General features: G+C 35.2%; 1 protein-coding gene across 5 annotated transcripts; it reads left to right on the forward strand.

Moving 5' to 3' along the window:
* Window positions 1–720: 720 nt before the first annotated feature.
* PDCD4 (programmed cell death 4) lies at window positions 721–21,668 on the forward strand. Of its 5 annotated transcripts, XM_072971871.1 has the most exons (14): window positions 764–875; window positions 3,183–3,228; window positions 4,077–4,226; window positions 4,835–4,941; window positions 6,410–6,712; window positions 8,247–8,341; window positions 10,028–10,141; window positions 12,149–12,370; window positions 13,987–14,084; window positions 14,964–15,078; window positions 17,618–17,725; window positions 18,612–18,722; window positions 19,366–19,505; window positions 20,940–21,668. In XM_072971871.1, exons 4-14 carry the CDS (start codon window positions 4,899–4,901, stop codon window positions 20,998–21,000), a joined length of 1,410 nt encoding a protein of 469 aa, XP_072827972.1. In that variant the 5' UTR covers window positions 764–875; window positions 3,183–3,228; window positions 4,077–4,226; window positions 4,835–4,898; the 3' UTR covers window positions 21,001–21,668. The 5 variants fall into 5 exon arrangements, with proteins under 5 accessions (XP_006200270.1, XP_072827973.1, XP_072827971.1 ...); XM_072971872.1 differs by lacking the exon at window positions 3,183–3,228 and having other exon boundaries at window positions 750–875; XM_072971870.1 differs by lacking the exon at window positions 4,077–4,226 and having other exon boundaries at window positions 762–875; window positions 3,187–3,228.
* Window positions 21,669–22,825: the final 1,157 nt, after the last annotated feature.

The raw sequence follows: 22,825 nt of genomic DNA on the forward strand, positions 1-22,825 counted from the left end.
TGCAAGGTTCTGGTCGTTACCTCAAGGGGTAGGGAAATTGGAAGAATGTGAGGAAAAGACTAGCCAAGGAGAACACAGCCACTGGAGGCTTAAGTTTCAATAAAGAAATTACAGCCACGGTTGAGAACCCCAGCCCTGGAGCCGAGAATGTGTGAGTTTGAACCCCAGAAAGTCGACTAGTCATATTTAGCAAAGGGACTTCAAAGAGCTTTGGAGTCTGTTTCCTTATCTGTGAAATGGGAGTGATTTCTATCTCAAAGGATTGAGAGCATTAATATTCTTAGCGTGGGGTTTGCACACAGTAGGAGCTAAGGAGTGATCAGCGGCCAGCGGGAAAAGGAACCGGAGAGGTTAAGGGTATCCAACTGGAGTGTCGGGAAATTGAAAAAGGGACCCTTAGGAAGCCGAAAGCCTTTCCTTTAGGCGAGTCTGCTGACCGCCCTGTGAGGGGAACGGGTGAGCGGGCCAAGGCATCCTCCGCCTGGTCCGCATCCCCAGGCACTGCCCTTTTGTCCACGCTTCCATCCAGCCGCGCCTCCCAGCCTCCCTCAGCTTTCCGCCCCACTCCCGCTCCAGCCAGTCACGGGAGCCAGATGCGCATGCGCCCTCCCGCGCCCCTGCCCAACTTTCCACGTTTCACTTCCCTCCCTTTCCCTCGGCAGCTCCCGCTCCACCGCCACGATTGGCCAGCCGATCCCCGCGCCTCGGCCAATAAACGCCGCCCTGTCGTCCCCGTGTTACTGGGTAGAACAAAACAAAAACAAACAGAGCGAGCAGGGTCAAAAACGCGCCGAGGCGGCAGAGGCTGAGGTGCTGGTTCGGGAACGGTGGACCGAGCATTTGGGCGAGCAGCGGCATCCGCGGCGGCCCGAGGGGTCAGTAGCGGCGGGGCGGCTCGGGAGCTCAGGAGGACCGCGCCCGCTCACGCAGCCCGCGTCTTTCCTCGGAGGCAGCCGCTCGTTGGAGGGGGAGGGGGCGTGGAGGCCGCGGCCCGGTCAGATCCCAGCCGGCGGGGCCGGGGTCCGCCGCCGCCTCGGAGCTCCGCGGGGCCGGCCGCGCCCGCCCCAACGCCCCGGGCCGGCCCCCATTCCCTCCTTCTGGGCCCGGGCCCGGAGCGCGGCGGCGCGGGCCCGCCCCCTCCTGGACCCCCCTCCGGGCTTGGCGGGGCGCGCGGGGCTCTCGCCAGCGGGGGGCTCCTCGTCCCCGCGAAGGCCGAGTTTTCTTTTTCCTTTGGGAGTGGGCGTCGGGAGGCGTGTTTCTGACCAAAATCCTGTGAGGAAGGTGTGCGCCCTCCCCGCCCCCTGACCTTGGGGGCCCCCCTGAAGATGCGGCCCCGGGCCCCGCGTTCCCAGACCTGGGCCTTCCGCCCGCGCCTCAGCGCCCCGGCCAGGCCGCCCTGGTCCGTCACTCCCGGGGGTCGGCCTGGGTTGGGGGCTGCGGGGGTCGGCCTGCGCCCGCGGCGGGGAAGCGGGTCCTGTCGCTGCGGGAGGGGCCGCTGGGAAGCGGACACGTGCCCGCCACCCCGGCCCTGCGCTAACTTCGCGGCGCCCGGGGTCGGTGTAAAGGGTCGCTTGTTCAGTTTAAATGAAATCTCCCAGAGAAAACAAAGGCGGGAAGGGAGCCCTCTTTCTGTAAAACGAAGGCTATGTCTTTTGCGTTTGTCAGTTTGGTACTGCAGTGCACACGGGGAGGGGGTTTTTTCAAAAGCTTCAAAACTCTGCAGACGTCAAAATTGCCCATCTCCCCATGCTTTAGGGAGAGCTCACGACGTAGCCAGCAACTGTGTAATATCTGTAGATGATTAAAATGATTAGAAATGCAGCTTCCTTTGGGGGGGGTGTGTGTCACATTCTGTTTTTCCTTGTATTTTCACTGTTAAATTTTAGATTTTTGGCATTCTTGCTAACCTGAGGCTTTTTAGGAATCCACCATGCACTTTTTAAAAAAGGGACCACTGCAGATGTGTTCTAAATTTAATTTTTGGTATTTATGCCCTTAACCATCCTGTATTATAGATTTATTGAATTCCTTACTGTCTCAGCAGGCATGTTTGAATTATACTTTGATTGGTTTTTCTGTTGTAGTAATGCAAAAGGAAAAATAGTTGCTAGGAGTGCAAAAAAAAAGAGATATTTTGATATTTTCTCTGCTGCCCATTTTTTGCATCATTGTAGTTGAATGCTTTTAGCTAATTTTAAGTTGCTAATTAGCTGTGCTTGTAGCCCTGGAATGAATTCAAGTACTTTCCTAGTTAACATATGGCCCAAACTTGACTCCAGAAAAATGTCAGAGTGGTTTATGGGGTATATTTTAGGAAATAGATTTTTTGAGGGATTGGGTGGAGGGTGAGGCTCTATCTTTTAGAAAATGTCTTGGCAGTTGAATACTTCTGATTGTATGTTTCTGTGAAGCACGTTGAAGAAATGAAAACTTTAATTTCAGCCTTAATTTTGTCTGATTTGTTTTCTTACTGAAAATTGTATAGTTTAGTATGAAGGATGTGGCGTTTAGATGTTTTTGCTTTACATTTTAAAAATTTAGGTTAAAAACCTTAAGGATTGTTAAATAACTGGAAAAAACCCTCACTAGTTTGAAGAGAGTAAAAACATGGAACATATCTTTATCCTTCTCTAAACTCTTTTAAAACATCTGTGTTGCTATCAAGTGTGACCGAGTTCTTGAATGTGTTATCATTACTTGAAGACCCAGACGGAGCTTTTTTGGTTGTTGTTATAATTACTTAATAAAAACAAGCTTGGTAAGTTATCTGTAGTCATTACCTGATAATTTTCTTTCCTCACTGAATGTCTTTTGTTTAATAGTTTAATATTTTTAACATTTGAAAAGCATTTAAAAATACTTAAAAATTTGATACAAGAGTAGGAATCTGTGTTTTAATAAGCTCCTCTCTATTAACCCTAAAAAAGAATCTTCCTGTGGGGTATTAAAATCTTGTATTGAACTTGTGCAGACAGTTGTAGCTTTAGAAGGTCTGGGTTCTAATCCTGGTTCTACCAACTAGCAGCTATCTCTTTGGACAGATCACTTACTTTCTTGAATCTGTTTAGTTGTGTGCAAAGTGGAGTTCCTACTTTAGGGTTGTTAGAGGTACATGAAATAATGCATGTAAAATTCTTTTGATTTATAAAGGGCTTTATAAACATAATCATTTCCTTTATTAGCTAGGCTCTGCAGAAAGTATTCTCTTGAAGATTCTACTTGTGTCAGGTATGAAAAAGACTTTTGAACTGTAGCTCTAGTTTAAAAAACTTATACACATGACCTATGACATTTTTGCTTTCCTATAATGTGTGATTCATATACTGAAACAGAAACGGCATTTTCAGCTGTGGAGGACCCTAAATGTTTAGATTTATAAACTATTTTTGTTCATATATCTATGTGTATCTCCATATACATATTTCTAAGGTTCATTGTTTTCCCCTAAATCTAAAGTTGGTAGGAGTTATGATATTGAAAGGTATTTAAATAGAATCACATATGGCTGTTTATTCTGAATAGCATTAGAGTGGTCTCACCGTTTTCTTCTGAAGCAATCCATGATAGCATCTTAGTAGCCTAAGGATTATGCCATATTAAGAAGTTTATAATTTTACCATAAGGTATGTCTTGTGTTTTACAAAATAATACCCTTTTCTGGAGAAAAGGGCTGTAAAGCTTATAAGATGTTAAAATAGTATATACTGAGGAATTTAAAAGTCAGTTCCCCCTTTAAGTTCCAGGAGGCGTCATATGTCATTGTTCTAAAATGATATCTGAAAGTGGATTATATTATATGAGAAGTAAATGCTTTTTGTAATTAGTTCGGTAGTCATTTTCATTACTTTGTGCACTTTATATCTTAAAAAAGAGCACACTGCTGGTGAAATGATTATGAATGCCTGGAAAGACATATATAATCTATGTGACTTAAACAGATAAATACTTAAGTACTCTGAACCACTATTTAAAACATATTTCCAGAGAGATTCTGAATCATATTTGGTTACACCTTCTGGTGATAGTTTTTAGTGAAAATATATTTTGATAGTCTTTTTTTTTTTTCCAAATGACAGTGGATTTTTATCACTAAGTTAATTGCTTAAATAAAAGGTAACTGATTTCATCCATCACGACCTTCCAGCATTAATTTTTAAGCCATTTTGAAACCAAGGTCTAAAATATTGAGATGCTAATATCATTCTGCTTGCTTCTTTCTTAAATAGGTAAGAATTTAAAAAGTTGGCTTTCAGATTATAAAAATGTTATTATAGAAAATGCCAATTTAAAAAAATGTCTCCCAATCTTGAAGTCTTATAATAATAATTATAGATACCTAGGTGATGAAATGGCAGATTTATCTGCCTTCAGATATGTTTTAGTGTGAAAAATAAGACAATCATGATATCCTTGATTAACCAAAACTGTGTCATTTGCATTTTATAGTACTAGTTCTCATAGATATTGGATAGTTCGTTACCAATGAACTATGTATATCAGATTAATTATGAGGCCTGGTACTCCTAAAAAATTTAGAATGTGTGTATGCATCTTTAACTTGAAGTAAACGTGTATAGGAAATATATCTTTTAATTTCAAGTTAAAGGGGTACTTTGGCACGTCCAGAAATTGATGTAATTTTGACACAGATAAACTTGTCAAGAAGACTGAAACCAAATGTTAACTAAGGGAAGCTACTTGAAAGTAAACTCTTAAAAAAAAAAAAAAAGGAATTATGTGGTGATTTTTTTTTTCACAGTCTGATTAAGTAAATTGAATTTACCTTAATTATATCAGTTTGGAAGATGTTGAAGCTTTTTTTTTCTTTTTAAAGAAACACATCCCAAAGGAAGACTTCTGTTTGGTAATTTAATCAGTGCAAGTGGAATTAAAGAACAATGGATGTAGAAAACGAGCAGATGCTGAGCGTAAACCCTTCAGGTAACTGATAATATCTTGAACCTTGACTGTATTGTGAGCAAGTTTCAGGCCATACCAGATTTTGTGAAAATATGATATTAAAATTGTCTTTACTTTCAAAGCCATCTTATTCATGTTATAAGGAAAGAGGTCATATTGTTTTTATAGTCAAGTTTGTGATTCTTATTTTTATGGAAATTGATCACTGTTGTATTTTTCTGCCCATCCTTTCACATTTCATACATTTATTCTCCACTATTTGTAATAAACTATATGGTGCAGAAGGGAGAAGAATAGCGAGCCTGCTCATTACTATTCTCACATGAGCTCACTAGTGGTTTCTACAATATAAACTATATTGGTATCATTGATCTCTTTCCTAACTAATAATTTATATATTATAAATTAACTATGGGTATTTTCCCTGATTTTTTTCATGATGCTTCGGTAGCACATTATTATTGTAAAATGGTTTTGCAGAATAGATATTCAAAAGCTTAATAACTTCAGACAACTTGAAATGTGTATATAGCTTTCAGAATAATCTTTGTAGAGAGTTAATTAGAATTTTGAATTATTCTGAATTGTCAGAGCTTTTCATATTGGTGTATTTTAGATAATTCTTTGCTTTATAATAAACATTGAAAAGATCTCTTTTCTATAATTTAAATATATTTTATTTTTAACACTACAGCTTCATTTTTTCAATCACTCTAATTCATGATTGTGTCCAGTTATATAGTTTTCTTTGATCTGAACAGACACTTTGAAGTTGAAAGTGTTATTTTGTATTTACAAATGTGATTTAAAGTGTGCTAGAAAATTATAGTTGAAAAAAAATTCTACAGTAATTAATGATTATTTTGATGCTGCTGTAATCAATAGCTATATGAGTGCTTGTATTTTAGGGTTATAAATGGGTATCATGTCCCTGCTTTAATGTGGTGGGGATGATAATAACACAATTTAAGAATATATTTCACAGATAGGTAATTGTTTCTTTTCTGCACTTTCCAGTATGCTGTCCAGTAGCCACATAAGGCTGTTGAGCACTTGAATTGTGACTTATCTGAACTGAGATGTACTGTAGGTGCAAAATACATACCAGATTTCAAGAGACTTAGTATGAGAGGGAGAAGATGAAATCCTCAATAACTTTTTAAATTGATTACATGTTGAAATGATACAATGGATCTACTAGATTAAATAAAATATATTAAAATAAATTTTACTTATTTTTATTTTTTATTTTTATTATTTTTTTCATTTACTTAGATTTCATTTGAGTTCTTTGCTTTAGTTTTTAATGTGGATACTAGGAAACTGAAAATTACATACTTGGCCTGCATTATATTTCTGTTAAACAGCATAGCTCTAAGTTTTATACTTCTTGTTTTCTAACTATAGCAAGTCCTAGTTCTAATTCTGTTCTTGATGCCCCTCCCTGATTATATTACTTAGATTTTATTTTCTTCATTTTCTTCTTAAGATCCTGATAATTTAAGTGACTCTCTCTTTTCTGGAGATGAAGAAAATGCTGGGACTGAGGAAATAAAAAATGAGATAAATGGAAATTGGATTTCAACATCCTCCATTAATGAAGCTAGAATTAATGCCAAGGCAAAAAGGCGACTACGAAAAAATTCATCCCGGGACTCCGGCAGAGGCGATTCGGTCAGTGATAATGGAAGTGAAGGCCTTAGGACTGGAGTCACTGTACCGAACAGTCCAAAGGGAAGGTTGCTAGATAGGCGATCCAGATCTGGGAAAGGAAGGGGACTACCAAAGAAAGGTTGGTATATACCACATCCAAAGAAACAAACGGAAAAAATACTGTCTGGTTCTTGTACTGCAGGTTCCTTATTCTAGGAGTGAAACTTAAACTGATAATGTAAGGTTTTGTGGTTTGTATATATTTTTACGTAGTAATCATCTGAGGACCATGCCACTTTTTTTTTTAGGTTGACCTTTTTCCTTGTTTGGTTAGATTTAGTTTACTTGAGCAGAGCTTTATCTCATTGCAACCAAAATACGCAACAGTGTTTTTCACAGTTATGAATCTCTAATTCTGCATGAAAGAGGTAGAATCAGAAATTCATCATGCCTATGTTTTAATAGATGTGATTAAGTATATCCATTATTAAGAACACATGGTAAATATAAACCTGATTAGTAATAGCTGGAACAGAATTTTAATGATTTCATAGATATGGTTCTGAGTTTTCTCTGTCTCTCTGTTTATTTTAGATACTGAATTGGAATGATCTTGTTTCAGTGCTGTATCTTCAGTGCCTGAAGTAGTGACTAGCAATGTAGATACTTACATGTACAGGGGTCTGTCGGCTTCTGTCTGTAGTAGGATTTTGATACAGTTTAGAGATTTCATCAGCTTCTAAATGGTGGGAGTCTCAAATTATGGTGTAGGATTCTTGTAAAATGTTTTTGTGCCCTGTCAAAAATTATTTTTCTTGTTGAATGGCTCTGCAACCATTGGCTGGGTCAAAATGAAACCTAGTTACCAGATTCTTTCTTGCTCTGATGCCAAGGATTATACTCTAGGTGTAAAATAAAAACCTCCAAAAAAAAAATTGGTGATACTGTAAAGTTCTTTAAAAGTAATGTAAGATATTGAGCCTTATAAAAACATTTCAATAAGTTTATTTAGTAAAGCAACTTGAAAGTTGAAATTGTTAAACTTCTGGTCAATTTCTATGTAGAAGTAGAAATGATGATTGGTTCTGTTAATGCTTTAAATAGCAATTAATTATTTGTAACATATTGCTATTTGTAAAATATAGTTTAATGTGTCCTTTCAGATCTAAAAAATATTTGACTTTAAAACATTTGATGATGATCACTGTTGTCTTTGTTGAATAATCTCTCCTTTGTTGAATTTTCTATGCCATGTTGTACTGGCTCAACATATTTTGTTTTGTTGCCAAGAAATATCAAATAAAATTTAGAGCTTAACTGTAGTATCATGTGCCTTATACAGCTATTTTTATGATTTTTTTGGTTTGCTTTTGCTTTTATTTTAAAGCATCTGCCTTTTTAGTTTTAACTTTGTAAGCTATTTCAACTTCATGCTTTGGAAATAGGTTATAAAATATGTAAAATCTAATCATTACTGAGAAAGCAGTGATCTGAATAAAAAGAGGTTTAAAGTATAACTAAGCTGGCAAAAAAAAAACTGGTGTAGAAATTAAAATACAGTTTTTAGCTGCTATTAACACTTGAACATCTAGAATTATTTCAGATTTCAGTTAAAATTTATGAAATATGGATTACTTTATATTCTTTCCTTTCTCAATTCTAAACTTTTTCAGGCGGTGCTGGAGGCAAAGGTGTCTGGGGTACACCTGGGCAGGTGTATGATGTGGAGGAGGTGGATGTGAAAGATCCTAACTATGATGATGACCAGGTATAAATGTTTTTTTTTTTATTTATATATACATTTAAAATGCTTATAGACTTTTTTGACCTCATGTTTATAGTTTACTCATATATTTGCCAAATCATGTATTCTGTGTCTATAGCTGTCAAATCATATATGTGTGGTTACATATAGTACATATTTTATTTATGTGTGATTATATATAATATGTATGTAACATGAGTGTGTATATATGTGTGTACACATGTTGCACACTTTTAAGTCATATATATACACTCAGTACTTTCAGACTGTTTAATTTTGGATTAGGAAACCAAGTTAACTGATAGTAATGGATGCATAATTTTCACTTGGTTTCTGAAGTGAGTCAAAAGTGGGTTTTTACAAATTTGCTTAGGATTACTAAAATGACATTTTTTCGATACATTCTGTTGAGTTAATATACTTCCTATCATACTGATAATTGAGAAGGATATATTCTTTTCAACATCATAAGGGTTATGGAAACTAAATTCTTTTAAAATATTATAGTTTAGGATGGTAACTATATGGTGAATTTTATTTTTGGAACACGTAGACCTTTTTTCTAGGGACAGTGTTGAAAATGTAAATTTTTAATAGATTTTGTGGTGAATTTATATGTATTTATCTTTGTAATGGAAAAAGTTTAACTTACACAAAAGCAGAATAGTGTAATGAACCTATTTGTGCTTATCTCTCACTTTACCAACTTCAATTAAAATGTCATGGCCAATTCTGTTTTATCATGTACCTCTGTTTACTCTTTCTCTTGTGTCTGCCCCACCCCCGCTGTCCTCAGTATTATTTTGAAGCAAATTCCAGGTGCTATGTTATGTTTTTTAAGTACTGTCTTTGCATAAGATAAGACATGGTGATGAAAATTTTAGACAGGAAATTATCAGGGTATATGTTAGATTGTTTTTATTGTGTATTGTTTATAGGTATGTATTCATCTAATTTAATAGTTGGACATGGAAATACTTCTACGAGAACATGAGAAAATATATTTTAAAACCAGTAGGAGTCAAATACTACAGAGTCTTTGCTAAATATTCTAATTTTAATATAGTTTTAAAAGACTTAAAAGTGTATATTGTTAGGCTGAAGCCAGTCACAATTTGCATATAAATATTTCAGGGCTTTTTTTGCAGAGAAGGGGGATATTGGGCATCTTATTCTTTTTGAATTTCAGTTGAATAGTACTTTTCCTTAGAGATTTTTGGCCACTACAGCATTGCTTCTTGTTATAAGGACTTTTATTATGGTAATACTAATCATGAAGGCTTTGGTTCCTGCTATTTTTTAAGTGAAGTTTTAATGAAAATACTAGGTATGATAGGAAGCCATCTTAAAGCTTTTTGCTCACTGAAGGATTGTTTTGTGGGAGAGATAAAAAAATTAACAGAAGATATAGGGGATCAGGAGCAAGTCATATGTTTGCTGTGGTTAGTGGTTCTAATCTGTATATTGGTTTATCGTATTCAGATTTTGTAAAAGAACAGTGACATAGATTCTGTTTTTATCGAAGTGATCAAAATATGTAGTATGTGATCAAAGCATGTAGCATGTCTTTTTCTTGCCCTGAATGGGGATTACTGAACAGTTAGAATATAATGTTATGAAACAATTTCAGTTTCTCTGAATATTTTGTTCTTTAATATATAACTCTTCTCCCGCTTCTTCCTCTTTCAGGAGAACTGTGTTTATGAAACTGTAGTTTTGCCTTTGGATGAAATGGCATTTGAGAAGACTTTAACACCAATCATACAAGAATATTTTGAGCATGGAGATACTAATGAAGTTGCGGTAGGTTTATAGTTAAAAGTATAATTTATTTAATATAGGAGAGAAAATACTATTAAAAGCAAAACATCATATCCAGAATGATCTGGATCACTGAAAAAGTTTAAGCACTTTCTTCTGCATAAATGAATTTCTAATAAGAAGTGAATAAAATTTTATTAACTTAGACCACTTCTTACCTATTTGGGATCTGATGAGGGCTGTGTGCCATTTCCTTCTCTGAAAAATGGCACAACACAATATTTTAATGATTTTTGTAATTATAACATATATTTTTATAATTGGTAGTTTATAAAATATAATTTTAACAATTTCAAGGCATTTGTGTACCTTCTGAAACCTCAGTGGTGTTAGTTAAAAATGCCTTAGTTCCATTTTTTTGACATTCATTCAATGCTCAGGATTAGGATAAAATTTATTTTTGTACTCTGCCCCAAAAAGAAAGAACACAGATGTAAAGATTGAAAAAGAATGTATACAGAAATCAAGACAACGAAAGTGCTTTTGAAGGATAATTTGTATGGGAACCTTAACTGTGTTATGAATTGTTCATAAAATCTGAAAGGGTAAATTGTTGGTCTAGTTTAGTATTACTGATTCAGAGTAATAAAATTTTATCTCTGTAGAAGACTTCATTAATTTAGATTCTTTTAATTCAGATTGGGCTTTCTTGGTTTGTCTGATACTGTGAGGTTTAATATCTTTGGATTTTTTTTTATAGGATTTGAATATAAAACAAATATTTGTTCAGTGCATACCATGTGGAGGTATTTGTAATAGGTGATTCCTGCCCTTTGGAAAGTCAGTCAAGTGAAGGAAATGATACATGAATAGATTATTACACTGTTAAACATTCTATTATAGAGGAAGAGTTTAGCTAAGTCCTTTGAGGGCAGGGACTTTGAAATCCTCTTACCTACCTAGTATGGGACCAGTGGTATACTGTGTGTTTATTAACTGAGTAGTACTATGAACAGAGTGTTTTGGAAGCATAAAATGGAGAGTAGTGAGTGATTCTGAGCTGTCTAGGGATGGTTAGGAGTTTGCCCAGGTAAGATGATTGAAGATGGTTTTACAGGAAGGAGTATCATGTTTAAAGTCAATGAGTTGTTCAAGTGCAGTCCAAGAAGATGAAATGGAAGTGGAAAGAGACTACTGACAAGGACACCAGTTAGGTGGCTGAGAAAACAGTTCTGGGACCCTTTTAGTAGTATAGATGATTTAAATATTCTGAGAAGCTAATTAAAAAGGAAGACACTCTTAAGTAACTGAGTTAGAATTTAGCTTCTGGTCATCCTGCCTATATTCCACTTTCCAAGTTGGTCACTCCATCTGGATGCCCTTAGCAAATACTTAATTTTTCCGTGCTTTGGGTATGGTGAATATGATGATAATACCTCTCTCAAAGAGTTGTTTTGAGTATTAAATAAGATAATATAAAATAAGGTGGCTGTTAGTATAAGTGGTCAAAAGTATTAGCTACTTCTATTATATTTTTAAGAGGAAATTTTACTTTATCCCAGCTTTTAAAATGAGAATCCTACTTAAAAACAAGAGTTTAAGATCTTATTTTAGACTTTATGTGGAAGTATAAAGTACTTGCGTGAAGAGAAAGCTTTGAAGAAAAGTGGAATACAGCTTATGATAATGTAAAATGAATTTCTCCAGAAATGCTCATAAAACAATATTTCTAAAAATAACAGAATATAAGGGTTAGTTAACTCTTAACACCAAACTTAGCAATATTATATAGTTTAATAAAGTATATAGGTGTAATTCACATTATTGAGTTTAGTGATGTTCTGAGAGATAAAGCTTGACTTAAGTGGATCAGTATCTAATTTATATGCATTACATTTAAAGATGTATTCTATCCCCCAAAATATGATGGCTTCTCTTGTTATTTCCAAACAGGGAAAGGTAAGGATATGTAGAAAAAAGCTTGATTTTTTTCAAAAATTAAATAAAACTGAACTATAGTCAGTGACATACCTTTTTTTTTTGGAATAGGAAATGCTAAGAGATTTAAACCTTGGTGAAATGAAAAGTGGAGTACCAGTGTTGGCAGTGTCTTTGGCGTTGGAGGGAAAAGCTAGTCATAGAGAAATGACATCTAAGCTTCTTTCTGACCTGTGTGGGACAGTAATGAGCACAAATGATGTAGAAAAATCATTTGATAAATTGTTGAAAGATCTACCCGAATTGGCATTGGATACTCCTAGAGCACCACAGGTTTGTATGATTCTTCTTGTTTATCCTCTCCCTCTAGTACCCTTGCATTACAGAACTTTAATACATGCTCCTAGGATATTTTAGTAGATGAAAGAGGAAAACCTGGCCCATATTCCCTACCACACAAAAATAGTTCTCTAACATTTTTGTGTATTTTTCCTCAGCTCTTTTTTTTCCCCAAATGTAATTTTTGTCACACTGTAATTTTATATCCTACTTTTCCCATGCTCTGTGTAGTTTTAAGGTCTTTTTTTTTTTCCTCTCTGTATAATCTTCTCTTATATGTAGCTTGGCTGTTTTTTGAGCTAGGATTTAAAAAAAAAAGTAAATTGTTATAATTGAGGATTGAATTTGCTTGACTAATGTTTGTTATAAAAATAATCGTAAATAAGGTTGTTCTCTTCTGTAGCTTTGTGGGGAAATAATTAGAAAATTCATGACCTGTGTATGCTTTTGTTTAGATTCTGTCCTCAAAGCCTTGTACTTTTATTAGATTTAATACATACTTGACACTATTATAGGACTTTCTGGTTTGAAATTGAAAATGTGTGAAATCGTTGCTATTTACCTGACCAAAGTTTTAAAGCAAGGTAGGAACACTTTATTTAAACGTTAATTTAGGAATAGATACAGGTAGGTTAACCTCAATGCTGTTTCTGTTATACTTCCCTGTGGTAGGCAGTAGTCCGTGTTAGGTGTTGAGCTGTGATTCAAATGTGGACTTCTTTTTCTTTTTATACCAAGACCCATACTTAAAAATATTGTGCACAAGTTCATACTCATTACAGAAGTTTTGAAAAATAAAGAAAAGCCAAAAGGAAGAAAGGCCAGCAGAAGTAATCAGTTAACTGTTAACATTTTGGTGTTGAATCTTCCATTCTACTTTTTGTGGGTATATATCAATGTGTGGTTTTATATATCCTTACATTTTTCACTTGTTTTAATAAAAAGTGGAATCATACCATCTATGCTATTTTGTAAACTTGATTTTTCTTACAAATCCTACACATTTCTTACAAATGTGGTAAACACACTTCCCTCTGGCCACATGGTATACCATCTTAGGTATATACATTTAACTACACCTACTTATATTTATTGTTACACCTGTCTACATTTATTGTTAGACACTAGGTTGTTTCCAATTTCTATAAGAAATAATGCTGTGAACATTCTTTAAGATAACTATTGCTATACAAATTTTCCCTCTGAGTTAAATTCCTTTAATCAGTTTTTTGAGAGACTGTAGTCCAGTTTTGGTTTTTTTATTCCCCAGAAGAGAGGTTTCTCTTGACTTCTAAGTCACTAATTTAACAAGTATTTTTGATCATGCACTGTTTCAGGCAGTGTGCAAAGTGTTGGGGATTCAGTAGTGAGCAAAACAGATGTGCCCCAGCTCTGCCCCATGGCACTTAACTTGAAGGTTAAGATGGGGAATGTATGCCAAGCACAACTAGTAGGTGCTATTTAAATAGGTGTTTTTTGAATAGTCCAGCATGTCTTAGGTATTGGCTGTGTAGTTCAACCAGTCTTCATTGTTTATGAATTTAGAAATTGTGTCCTGTAAAGGTTCATTTTAGATTTTTTATATAGCTCTTTTTTTTCCCTTATTATAGTTGGTGGGCCAGTTTATTGCTAGAGCTGTTGGAGATGGAATTTTATGTAATACCTATATTGATAGTTACAAAGGAACTGTAGATTGTGTACAGGCTAGGTAAGTAAATTGATTTTCCTACTTAGACTTTCGAAATAGGGGAAGTTCTACAATCCTATTGAAATAACACTTGAATTAATCAGACATTGTGGACATCGCTGTTATTTGAGTGTACTCTCCACCGTTAAAACAAAATCGAGAGATTCTGGACATATAACAAAGAGGACAGTACATAATGTGGAAGTTCTGGGTTTTAGCTAAACTGTTAGCTACCTCAAGCCACTTTTCTCCTGGCTTCAGTTTCCTTATTTATAAAATGAAAAGATGGGACTTTAAATGTTCTTTAAGGTCCCTTCAGGTTTTAGTGTTCTATAATTATAAGATGGACAGTATTAACAAAGGAGCCCAATTTTCAATTTTATTTTATATTTTAGGAAATATTTTTCACTTTTGTTCTTTGGTATAATTACAAGCTAAATATGATATTTGAGTTATACTTTATGATTTTTCACAACTTTCAGGAACCTTAGATTTGGACTTATTTATGTCTGAGGTCTTATTTATGTCTAAGGTTTTCATAGGTGTAGATATTAATTTTCTAGGACTGCTTCAGGTCACAGTGGAATGGTTGCCCTAGTGGGAACGCATGGATCTATGTAAAAGTTTTAGGTAAAATGTTCTCAATGTAATAATGTTAGATTTTTGTTGACTGAGAAATGGAAATAAGTGAGTATGAGAATATTAATATGAGAAGCAACTCTTTTTTTATTCTCAACTTTTTGTTTTGAAAAATAGTTTGAGACTCGAATTTTAGGTTGCTTTATGTTATATGTGAAAGCTTTTAGTGTATATGGATTTCCTTCTCTCCCCAGTCTTAGCCATAATTTGGTCAACCTCAAGCATGTCCAAATATCAAAGTTAACTTTTTTTTTTGGGTAGAGCTGCTCTGGACAAGGCTACTGTGCTCCTGAGTATGTCTAAAGGTGGAAAGCGCAAAGACAGTGTGTGGGGCTCTGGAGGTGGGCAGCAGTCTGTTAATCACCTTGTTAAAGAGGTAACTGTTAAATATTATCTTTAACTTAAAAATTTGTATGTATTTTTCTACGGAAATAAACTCTGCCCTCTAGCTGGTATTTGTTGGACAGAAATTAAGTTCATTCTTATAGCTGCAACTAGAAAATCCTTCCATATTTGGCTTTATGCTCTTTTGCTATAAATTGTGTACTAATTATGTAATTATTAAACTTTCATGGTTTCAGTTTCTCTGACTTAAAAATAAGACTATGTTAGGTTAAAAGGGCTTTCATGAATAATTTTAAGAAGGCTGTATATGAACCTTAAAGGAATACCTGAAGTCTTTTTCTTAAATTAATATTTAAAATTTTTCAAATACTGTTGAAATAAGAATTTCTTGTTTTGTAGTTACAATAAATGTCCATTTTTATAAAAGCGACTTGAAACTGGATGGTCTTAGATAATAAGTTATGAATTATGAACACAAGAATAGATGAGAGTGGTAGATTTCTATAAGGAAGTTTGCTACCTATATGCATGCTTTAAAAGAAAAAATAATTGTTTTTTGCATAAATACCAGATTTAATCTTTGGATTTTTTTTTTTTCCTGGCAGTAAAGTGATGTTCTATAGTAAGAGACCAAAAAAAGTATTTAATTTTCTTATTTGTAGGTTTTTAAGAAAATTAGAAGATTTATAGTACATATGCTTTTGATTTTTGAGTATAATCTTTTCATGTGACTATAGATTTGATATTTAATGACTATTTTAATGATATGTATACCAAGTTTGTTTAGGAGCTCAAAATACAATTAGAGCTTTGATCATTTTTGCTTTTATGTATGTTAAGTTATGTAAATTGGTGTTTTTAATGTCATGATTATAAAATCTATTTTTTTAAATTAAAAAGTTTTTAGAAATTTTTTGTAAGGTATAAAAACAGTCAAGGTATCAAGGCAACTCAGAAAGAAAATGAAATAGAAGGCATCTAAATTGGAAAAGAAGTAAAACTATGTTCCCAGATGACATGATCTGTTTACAGAAAATCCAAGTGAATCCACACACACAAAAATAGAAACACCACACTCTTAACTTATAAATGAATTTGTCATGGTTACAGGATACAAGATCAATATACAAAATTCAGTTCTAGTTCTTCTTTACACTAGCGATGAATAAATGATCTAAAATGAAATTAGTAATAATTTTTAGTACAATAGCATAAAAAAGATGAAATTACCTAGGAATAAACTTAACAAAAGAAGTGCAAGCCTTGGGCACCAAAAAAACTGCAAAACAATTGAAAGAAATTAAAGAAGACCTAAATAAATAGATATCCCATGTTTATGGCCCGAAAGACTTAATGTTGTTAAGATAATACACCTGCCAAACTATTTTATGGTATGTGAATTATCTTAGCAAAAAAATGGTCAAGATCAAAATGAAATAAAACTACCAGTAAATGTGTTTGAGGCTGACATTATTTAGGTTGACATACTCATTTTACATGGAAGGATGAGTTAGACAAAGAGGACTATTATAAATATATACATATATTTATAATTTTTCATTCTCAAAAAATACATGGAACCCAATGGGAAACATTTAAATACTTTGTAAAATAACAAGGTTAAAAAGCTAAGTGATATGATTTAAATAATAAATGTCTTAGCTTATAAATACTTTATTCAAGTGCCATGCTTTAAATATTTATTTTCCTAAAGCATGATAATAGGAATTATTTATCAAGATGTATTCTGTTGATTAACTTTTACTTTTTATGAGAAACCATTGTAATAGTTGGAAGTAGAACATAATGAGATTATTTTATTCAGTCAGCCAACATTCATTGAGTGTCTGCTAGGTGCAAAGGCAATTTTAACAGGCAGTGTCTAGGGGAGAACATTCCTAGTTGAAGTTCTTGTGCCTAAAAACCTTTCCTCCTTTTCTCTGGAGCCATAGATGTTATTGTGCAGATTTGAACAGGAGGGTCAAGACTTGCCTCTTAGCTATAACTGAAAACTGAATTACTGATGAGTGTTTTAGAAAATGGGTCTCAAATCCTCAGTTGTAGAGAACAAAGAAAACTATATGGAAATCTTTACCTAAGTCTAGTTAAAGCCTTATTATCATCTGTCATATTTTGGCTCCCAGTGCAATATTAAGATCATCCTGTTGGAAATGAATTTGTGCCACTTTAAAAATTTATCTGGAGACTTTCAGTTAGTGCCCTCTAGTGGTATTTAGGATTCCTTGTTTTACAGAGAGCATTGAAGCATTATGGTCACAACTCAAAGCATGCACATCTTAAGTCTACTCATAGATCTCAGTGATTATTAAAACACACCAAAGCACTGTGTTCCCTTCATGATTGTTAACCATTTAAAAATTGAGGATTTACTTTTTAATTATGGAGAAATTCTGTTAGGATTGTGTCATTGTCAAATCTATTCTTAGACATCTATTTGTGACCTAGTTCTTCATGTAATATATTGAGATGAGGGTAAATAAATCCTTTTGGCAAAGCACAATTTTAGAAAAAATCAAGAACTCTGACATCTCAATTTTTAAATCTAATAGATTGATATGCTGCTGAAAGAGTATTTACTCTCTGGAGACATATCTGAAGCTGAACATTGCCTTAAGGAACTGGAAGTACCTCATTTTCACCACGAGCTTGTATATGAAGTAAGATTACTTTGACATTCCAAAGGGGATTATTAGGTGTTGCTTTTTTTTCATTTCTCTTTTTTTTTTATTGACATATAGTCGATTTACAATATTGCGTTTGTTTCTGGTGTACAGCATAGTGATTCAGTTGTGTATATATGTGTGTGTGTATATACCTCATACCAATCAGAATGGCCATCATTAAGAAGTCCACAAATGATAAATGCTGTAGAGGATGTGGAGAAAATAGAACCCTCCTACACTATTGGTGGGGATATAAACTGGTTCAGCCGCTATGGAAAACAATATGAAGTTTCCTTGAAAAACTAAAAACAGAGTTATCATATGATCCAGCAATCCTACTCCTGGGCATATATCCAGAGGGAACCTTAATTCAAAAAGATACATGCACCTCAATGTTCATAGCAGCACTATTTACAACAGCCAAGACCTGAAAGCAACCTAAATGTCTATCAACAGATAAATGAATAAAGAAGTTGTTGAGGGGGAGGGTAATAGCTTAAGTTGTAGAGTGCATGCTTAATATGCATGAGGTCCTGGGTTCAATCCCCAGTACCTCCTCTAAAACTAACTAAATAAATAAATCGTATTACCTCCCTCTGCACCCCTTCCAAAAAAGAAGTTGTGGTATATGTATACAATGGAATACTACTCAGCCATAAAAAGAATAGGTGTTCCTTTTTGCATCACAGTGACTTAATGCTTCTTCAATAACATACATTTTTGTTTTCTTTTTAGAAATTTTAATATTAACGGAGAAGTTTTTCAAATTTTTTATATTTATAGTTAACAAATTGAAGAAAAGAAATCTGATAGATTTTTAGAAGCAGTTTCTTATATGAAAATGACCAAAAATTCAATCATTCATTCATTCAATTTTTAGGCCATTGTAATGGTTTTAGAGTCAACTGGAGAAAGTGCATTTAAGATGATTTTGGATTTATTAAAATCCCTTTGGAAATCTTCTACCATTACTCTAGACCAAATGAAAAGAGTAAGTATAACCTTTTGAACTGTTTTTAGGCCTGTACCTTAAATATATAATGATTGAATATGGATTATGAATTGTCAGTGGAATTTTCTTTCAGGTATGTTCAGTAATATTATGCCTTTATATATTTTTAAATGGTATTGTTTGTTTGAACCTTTTAATCCATTTCTTGGAAAGTAGTATTTCAGTGTTTTTTAACCTGTATTTTGAAAAATATGTTGTGTATTCTTCAAGAGTTCTAAGATAAAATTTTTTTGTATATCTAGAGAGAAATATAAGCTTTTAACAAATTGTAAAGTACTTAATTTATTCCCATTTATAATTGTAGGCATTGTTATTAAAATATTGGTGAAGTTCTTACTTGCCTTTTATTTTTTTTAAATATAGAAATGTATTATAGAGAAGTAGATGGGGAAGAAATGTGTCTGATATCCAATGTCTGCCTGAAGCTCTTTTGAGAGAACAGTTTTAAAGAAAATGTTCTGTGACAAATGTACTTACTCTGTACTTTTCAAGGTGCAGATCTGACTTTAGTCTAATTATATGAACATTTGGCTTTAAATATAGTTTGGTAACTATGATGGGTTTTATGGCATTTTGTATTTTATATGGGCTAACAATTCTGTATATATTTCCATTGTTATAGGGTTATGAGAGAATTTACAATGAAATTCCAGACATTAATCTGGATGTTCCACATTCATACTCTGTGCTTGAGCGATTTGTAGAAGAATGTTTTCAGGCTGGAATAATTTCCAAACAACTCAGAGATCTTTGTCCTTCAAGGTACTTTATTACTTTCTCAATGTAAAACTCTCAGTGAGGTGCTTGGGAAGGCTAAGCTAATTTTCTATCATTTCATTTCTGTTAGAAAATAATAGTATCTTTCCTGAAGTCGTTCACTAGTGAAGGCCATCTATTTTGAGTTTATAGAGAAACAAGGGCAAAGCTGATTCTGTTCTCTTGTAAGTTGTAAATCTGCACAGGACTACCTCATGAAGCTCTAGATCACTGGAAGGAAAACTAATTTTGTGGAGCAGTTCCGTGTACCAGGCTCTAAGTAGTTTAAATGTTATTTCAGAGTAGATATCACCAATAAAATGAGAAAATTGAGGCTTACGGAGCTGTAATGTACCTTTTCTAAGGTTACACATAGTAGAAGCCAAAGAAGAATCCAGACTTTTTCTGGCTTTAAAGATATAGGCTCATTCCAGTACTTCATGTAGTTTCCTTTTACTCCCTTATAGAATGGAGAGTTAGGGCTGATTGGATTTTACCTTTCTAGTGTGATTCTTTGGAGGTATTATACATATGCTGCTAGGATCAAACTGTAGGAGTTTTTGTTATTGTTACAATATAAGCTTCACTATATTGTATAAAGGTTTAGTAACAGATAAACTTCTTCTGTGGGTCTTTTTAATGTATATTTTAAGATATTTAATATCTATAATGTATATTTTAATGTCTATTTTATTTAATTTTTAGATGAAACAGTTTCTAACCTTTGTGTATTTTTATTTAAGTGCATTGTGAGAAATCTCAAAAAATACCTTCTTGGTAGTATCCTTTGCTCTACAAAGTTTAGAAACCATTAAGAAAGAGGGAAAAGATAATGGTGGAATATACATTTAATGGCTTTGATAAAAATGTTTGAAAATGTAAATCTCTGCTTGGTGATGGCATCATTTATGTACTGATGTACTGTGCCAAGTGGTATATATCAGTAAAAGCTGTCAACTTTGCCAAGACTTCTTGCTACTTACTGCTTCATTCCCAACCTTGGTCTCGTAATATTACAGTATGAAGTGTAAAGTCTTTTATATTCAGGAAAATGTGGCTGGTCCACTTAGACTTAGTATGAGAAGGGGTCAACACGTTGGCACTGGCTTTTTAATTTTTAAAAGTTTTGCAGCCTCTTTTCAAAAGTCTAACTGGTTATTTCTATTGTGGCTTTACTTTCAAGGATCATTTGAGGAGATATCTAAACTTTCTGTGTATATCAAAGAACTTTCACTTTTTATCCTGTCCTTTTGCTTACTTGGGCAAAGTGCACATTTGTGTGTGGCCTCAAATGCCTATGCATGTTGGTTAGGGTCAGAGAACAAGGGCTAATCCTGCCCGAGCCCTTCAAACCTTAATAATAAAAAAGATGAAGTTTTTAATTCTTTGACTGTTCTAAGAATTTGTGTCTGTTTTCATGTTGTGTTCTTTTCATTCCAGGGGTAGAAAACGTTTTGTAAGTGAAGGAGATGGAGGTCGTCTTAAACCAGAGAGCTACTGAATATGCGAACTCTTGCAGTCTTAGATGTTATACAAAAATATGTATCTGAATTGTAAGAGTTGTTAGCACAGGTTTTTTTTTTTTTTTTAAGCACTTGTTTTGGGTACAAGGCATTTCTGAAATTTTGTAAACTTACACTTAAGGGGAATTTTTAAAGGAAGTATTTTTTCTTTTTCTTTTTCTTTTTTTGAGGGTATAAAGGATGGACAGAAAAGTAACCACTTCTTAAGTGGAATATTCTCATAAGCTACCTTTTGTAAGTGCCATGTTTATGACCTAATCATTCCAAGTTTTGCATTGATGTCTGACTGCCACTCCTTTCTTTCAAGGACAGTGTTTTTGTAGTAAAATCACTGGTTTATACAAAGCTTTATTTAGGGGGTGAAGTTAAGCTGCTAAAACCCCATGTTGGCTGCTGCTGTTGAAATACTGTGCTTTGGGAGTAAAAAAAAAAAAAAAGTTATTTCTTTGTCTTAAAGAATTTTAGGAAAAATGAGTTAGTCATGAGACTTTCTCATCTTTACAGGGAACATACTGATTGGTCTTAAAGACTAGGTAGTTAAGTAAATGGTGGCTGGAACATCTATTTTTCTACAAAACTGGAAAAGTGAACCCGGTTCTAGAAGAATGTATGACAAAATAAAACATGAAGCAGTGTTGATTCTTTATTGGGAGTACATTTATTTTAGATCTTTCAAAAAACTTATTTCACATAGCAAATTTAAATCATATAAGGGAGCATATTTGAACCTAGTGAATTTAAACTTTGTTTCTTGTGAACTTTTAAATCAGAAGTACAATGATCATACTAGTTAATGACAAAACTATTTCTTAAGAAGTGGGTCTTAACTGTAGGAGCCTGACAGGACTGGGGGAAATAAAGACTTCACTCTTAAAGGGTGTTCACAAAATCACGTATGCTCTGAGACTCAGGGCAAAACCAGAATTTGATAGGAGCCTGGCCCAGACCTACCTATTGGTCTTGGGAGTCTTCTGGAGAGGGGGAGGGACGGTAGGAGAGTGGTTGCAGCTCACCCTGGGGACATAAACACTGGTGGCAGACATTAGGGACCATTCAACAGTGTGGACACTCTTGGAGGCTGACATACAGACTCAGGCCAAACGGGGCAGGGACACAGCCCCACCATCAGCAGACAGGCTGCCTAAAGATTTCCTGAGCCCCCAGCCACCCCCAGGCATGGCCCTGCCCAGCAGAGCACGAAGACCCAGCTCTACCCACCAGTGAGCAAGCACCTGCATCCCTGGCAGGAAGCCTGCATAAGTCTCTAGACCATCCTCACCCACTGGGGGCAGACACCATGAGCAAGAAAACTACAATCCTGCAACGTGGGCCAGACACTATCCTGGGACCTGCTGGGCAGTGGGAAGGCCACTGCAACCTTCATGTACCACAGACCCCATACCCAACTGTAAGGAACTGCCCCTGCCACCAATGATCTGAAACAAGCTCTGGGATCCCTGGGCCCTACAGCCAGACCCAGGAACCAGCTCTGCGTGCTGGCAGTAGTCCAACACTATCTCCTCCAGGATCTGGCTTTGCCTCCCAGTGGGTGGGCAACAGCCCCAGAGTCTTTGGGACCCTGACTCTGCCCACCAGTGAACCAGATTAGCCCAGGGCCCCCTAGGGTTCCACAACCAGCCATGTTGTGACCAGGCCCCACTAAAGAGCAGCCAGCAGCACCTGCATAAGGCAGGACCTGGCAAACAAGCAGACTCGGGGCCAAGTCTATCAGACCACCTACCACAACAGGACCCACACAGCTCTCTAAGGGGGACCCCTAGAGCATATAGCTTGGGTGACGAG

The sequence above is a fragment of the Vicugna pacos genome, chromosome 11, assembly GCF_048564905.1.
Source record: "Vicugna pacos chromosome 11, VicPac4, whole genome shotgun sequence".
NCBI classification, from domain to species: Eukaryota; Metazoa; Chordata; class Mammalia; order Artiodactyla; family Camelidae; genus Vicugna; species Vicugna pacos.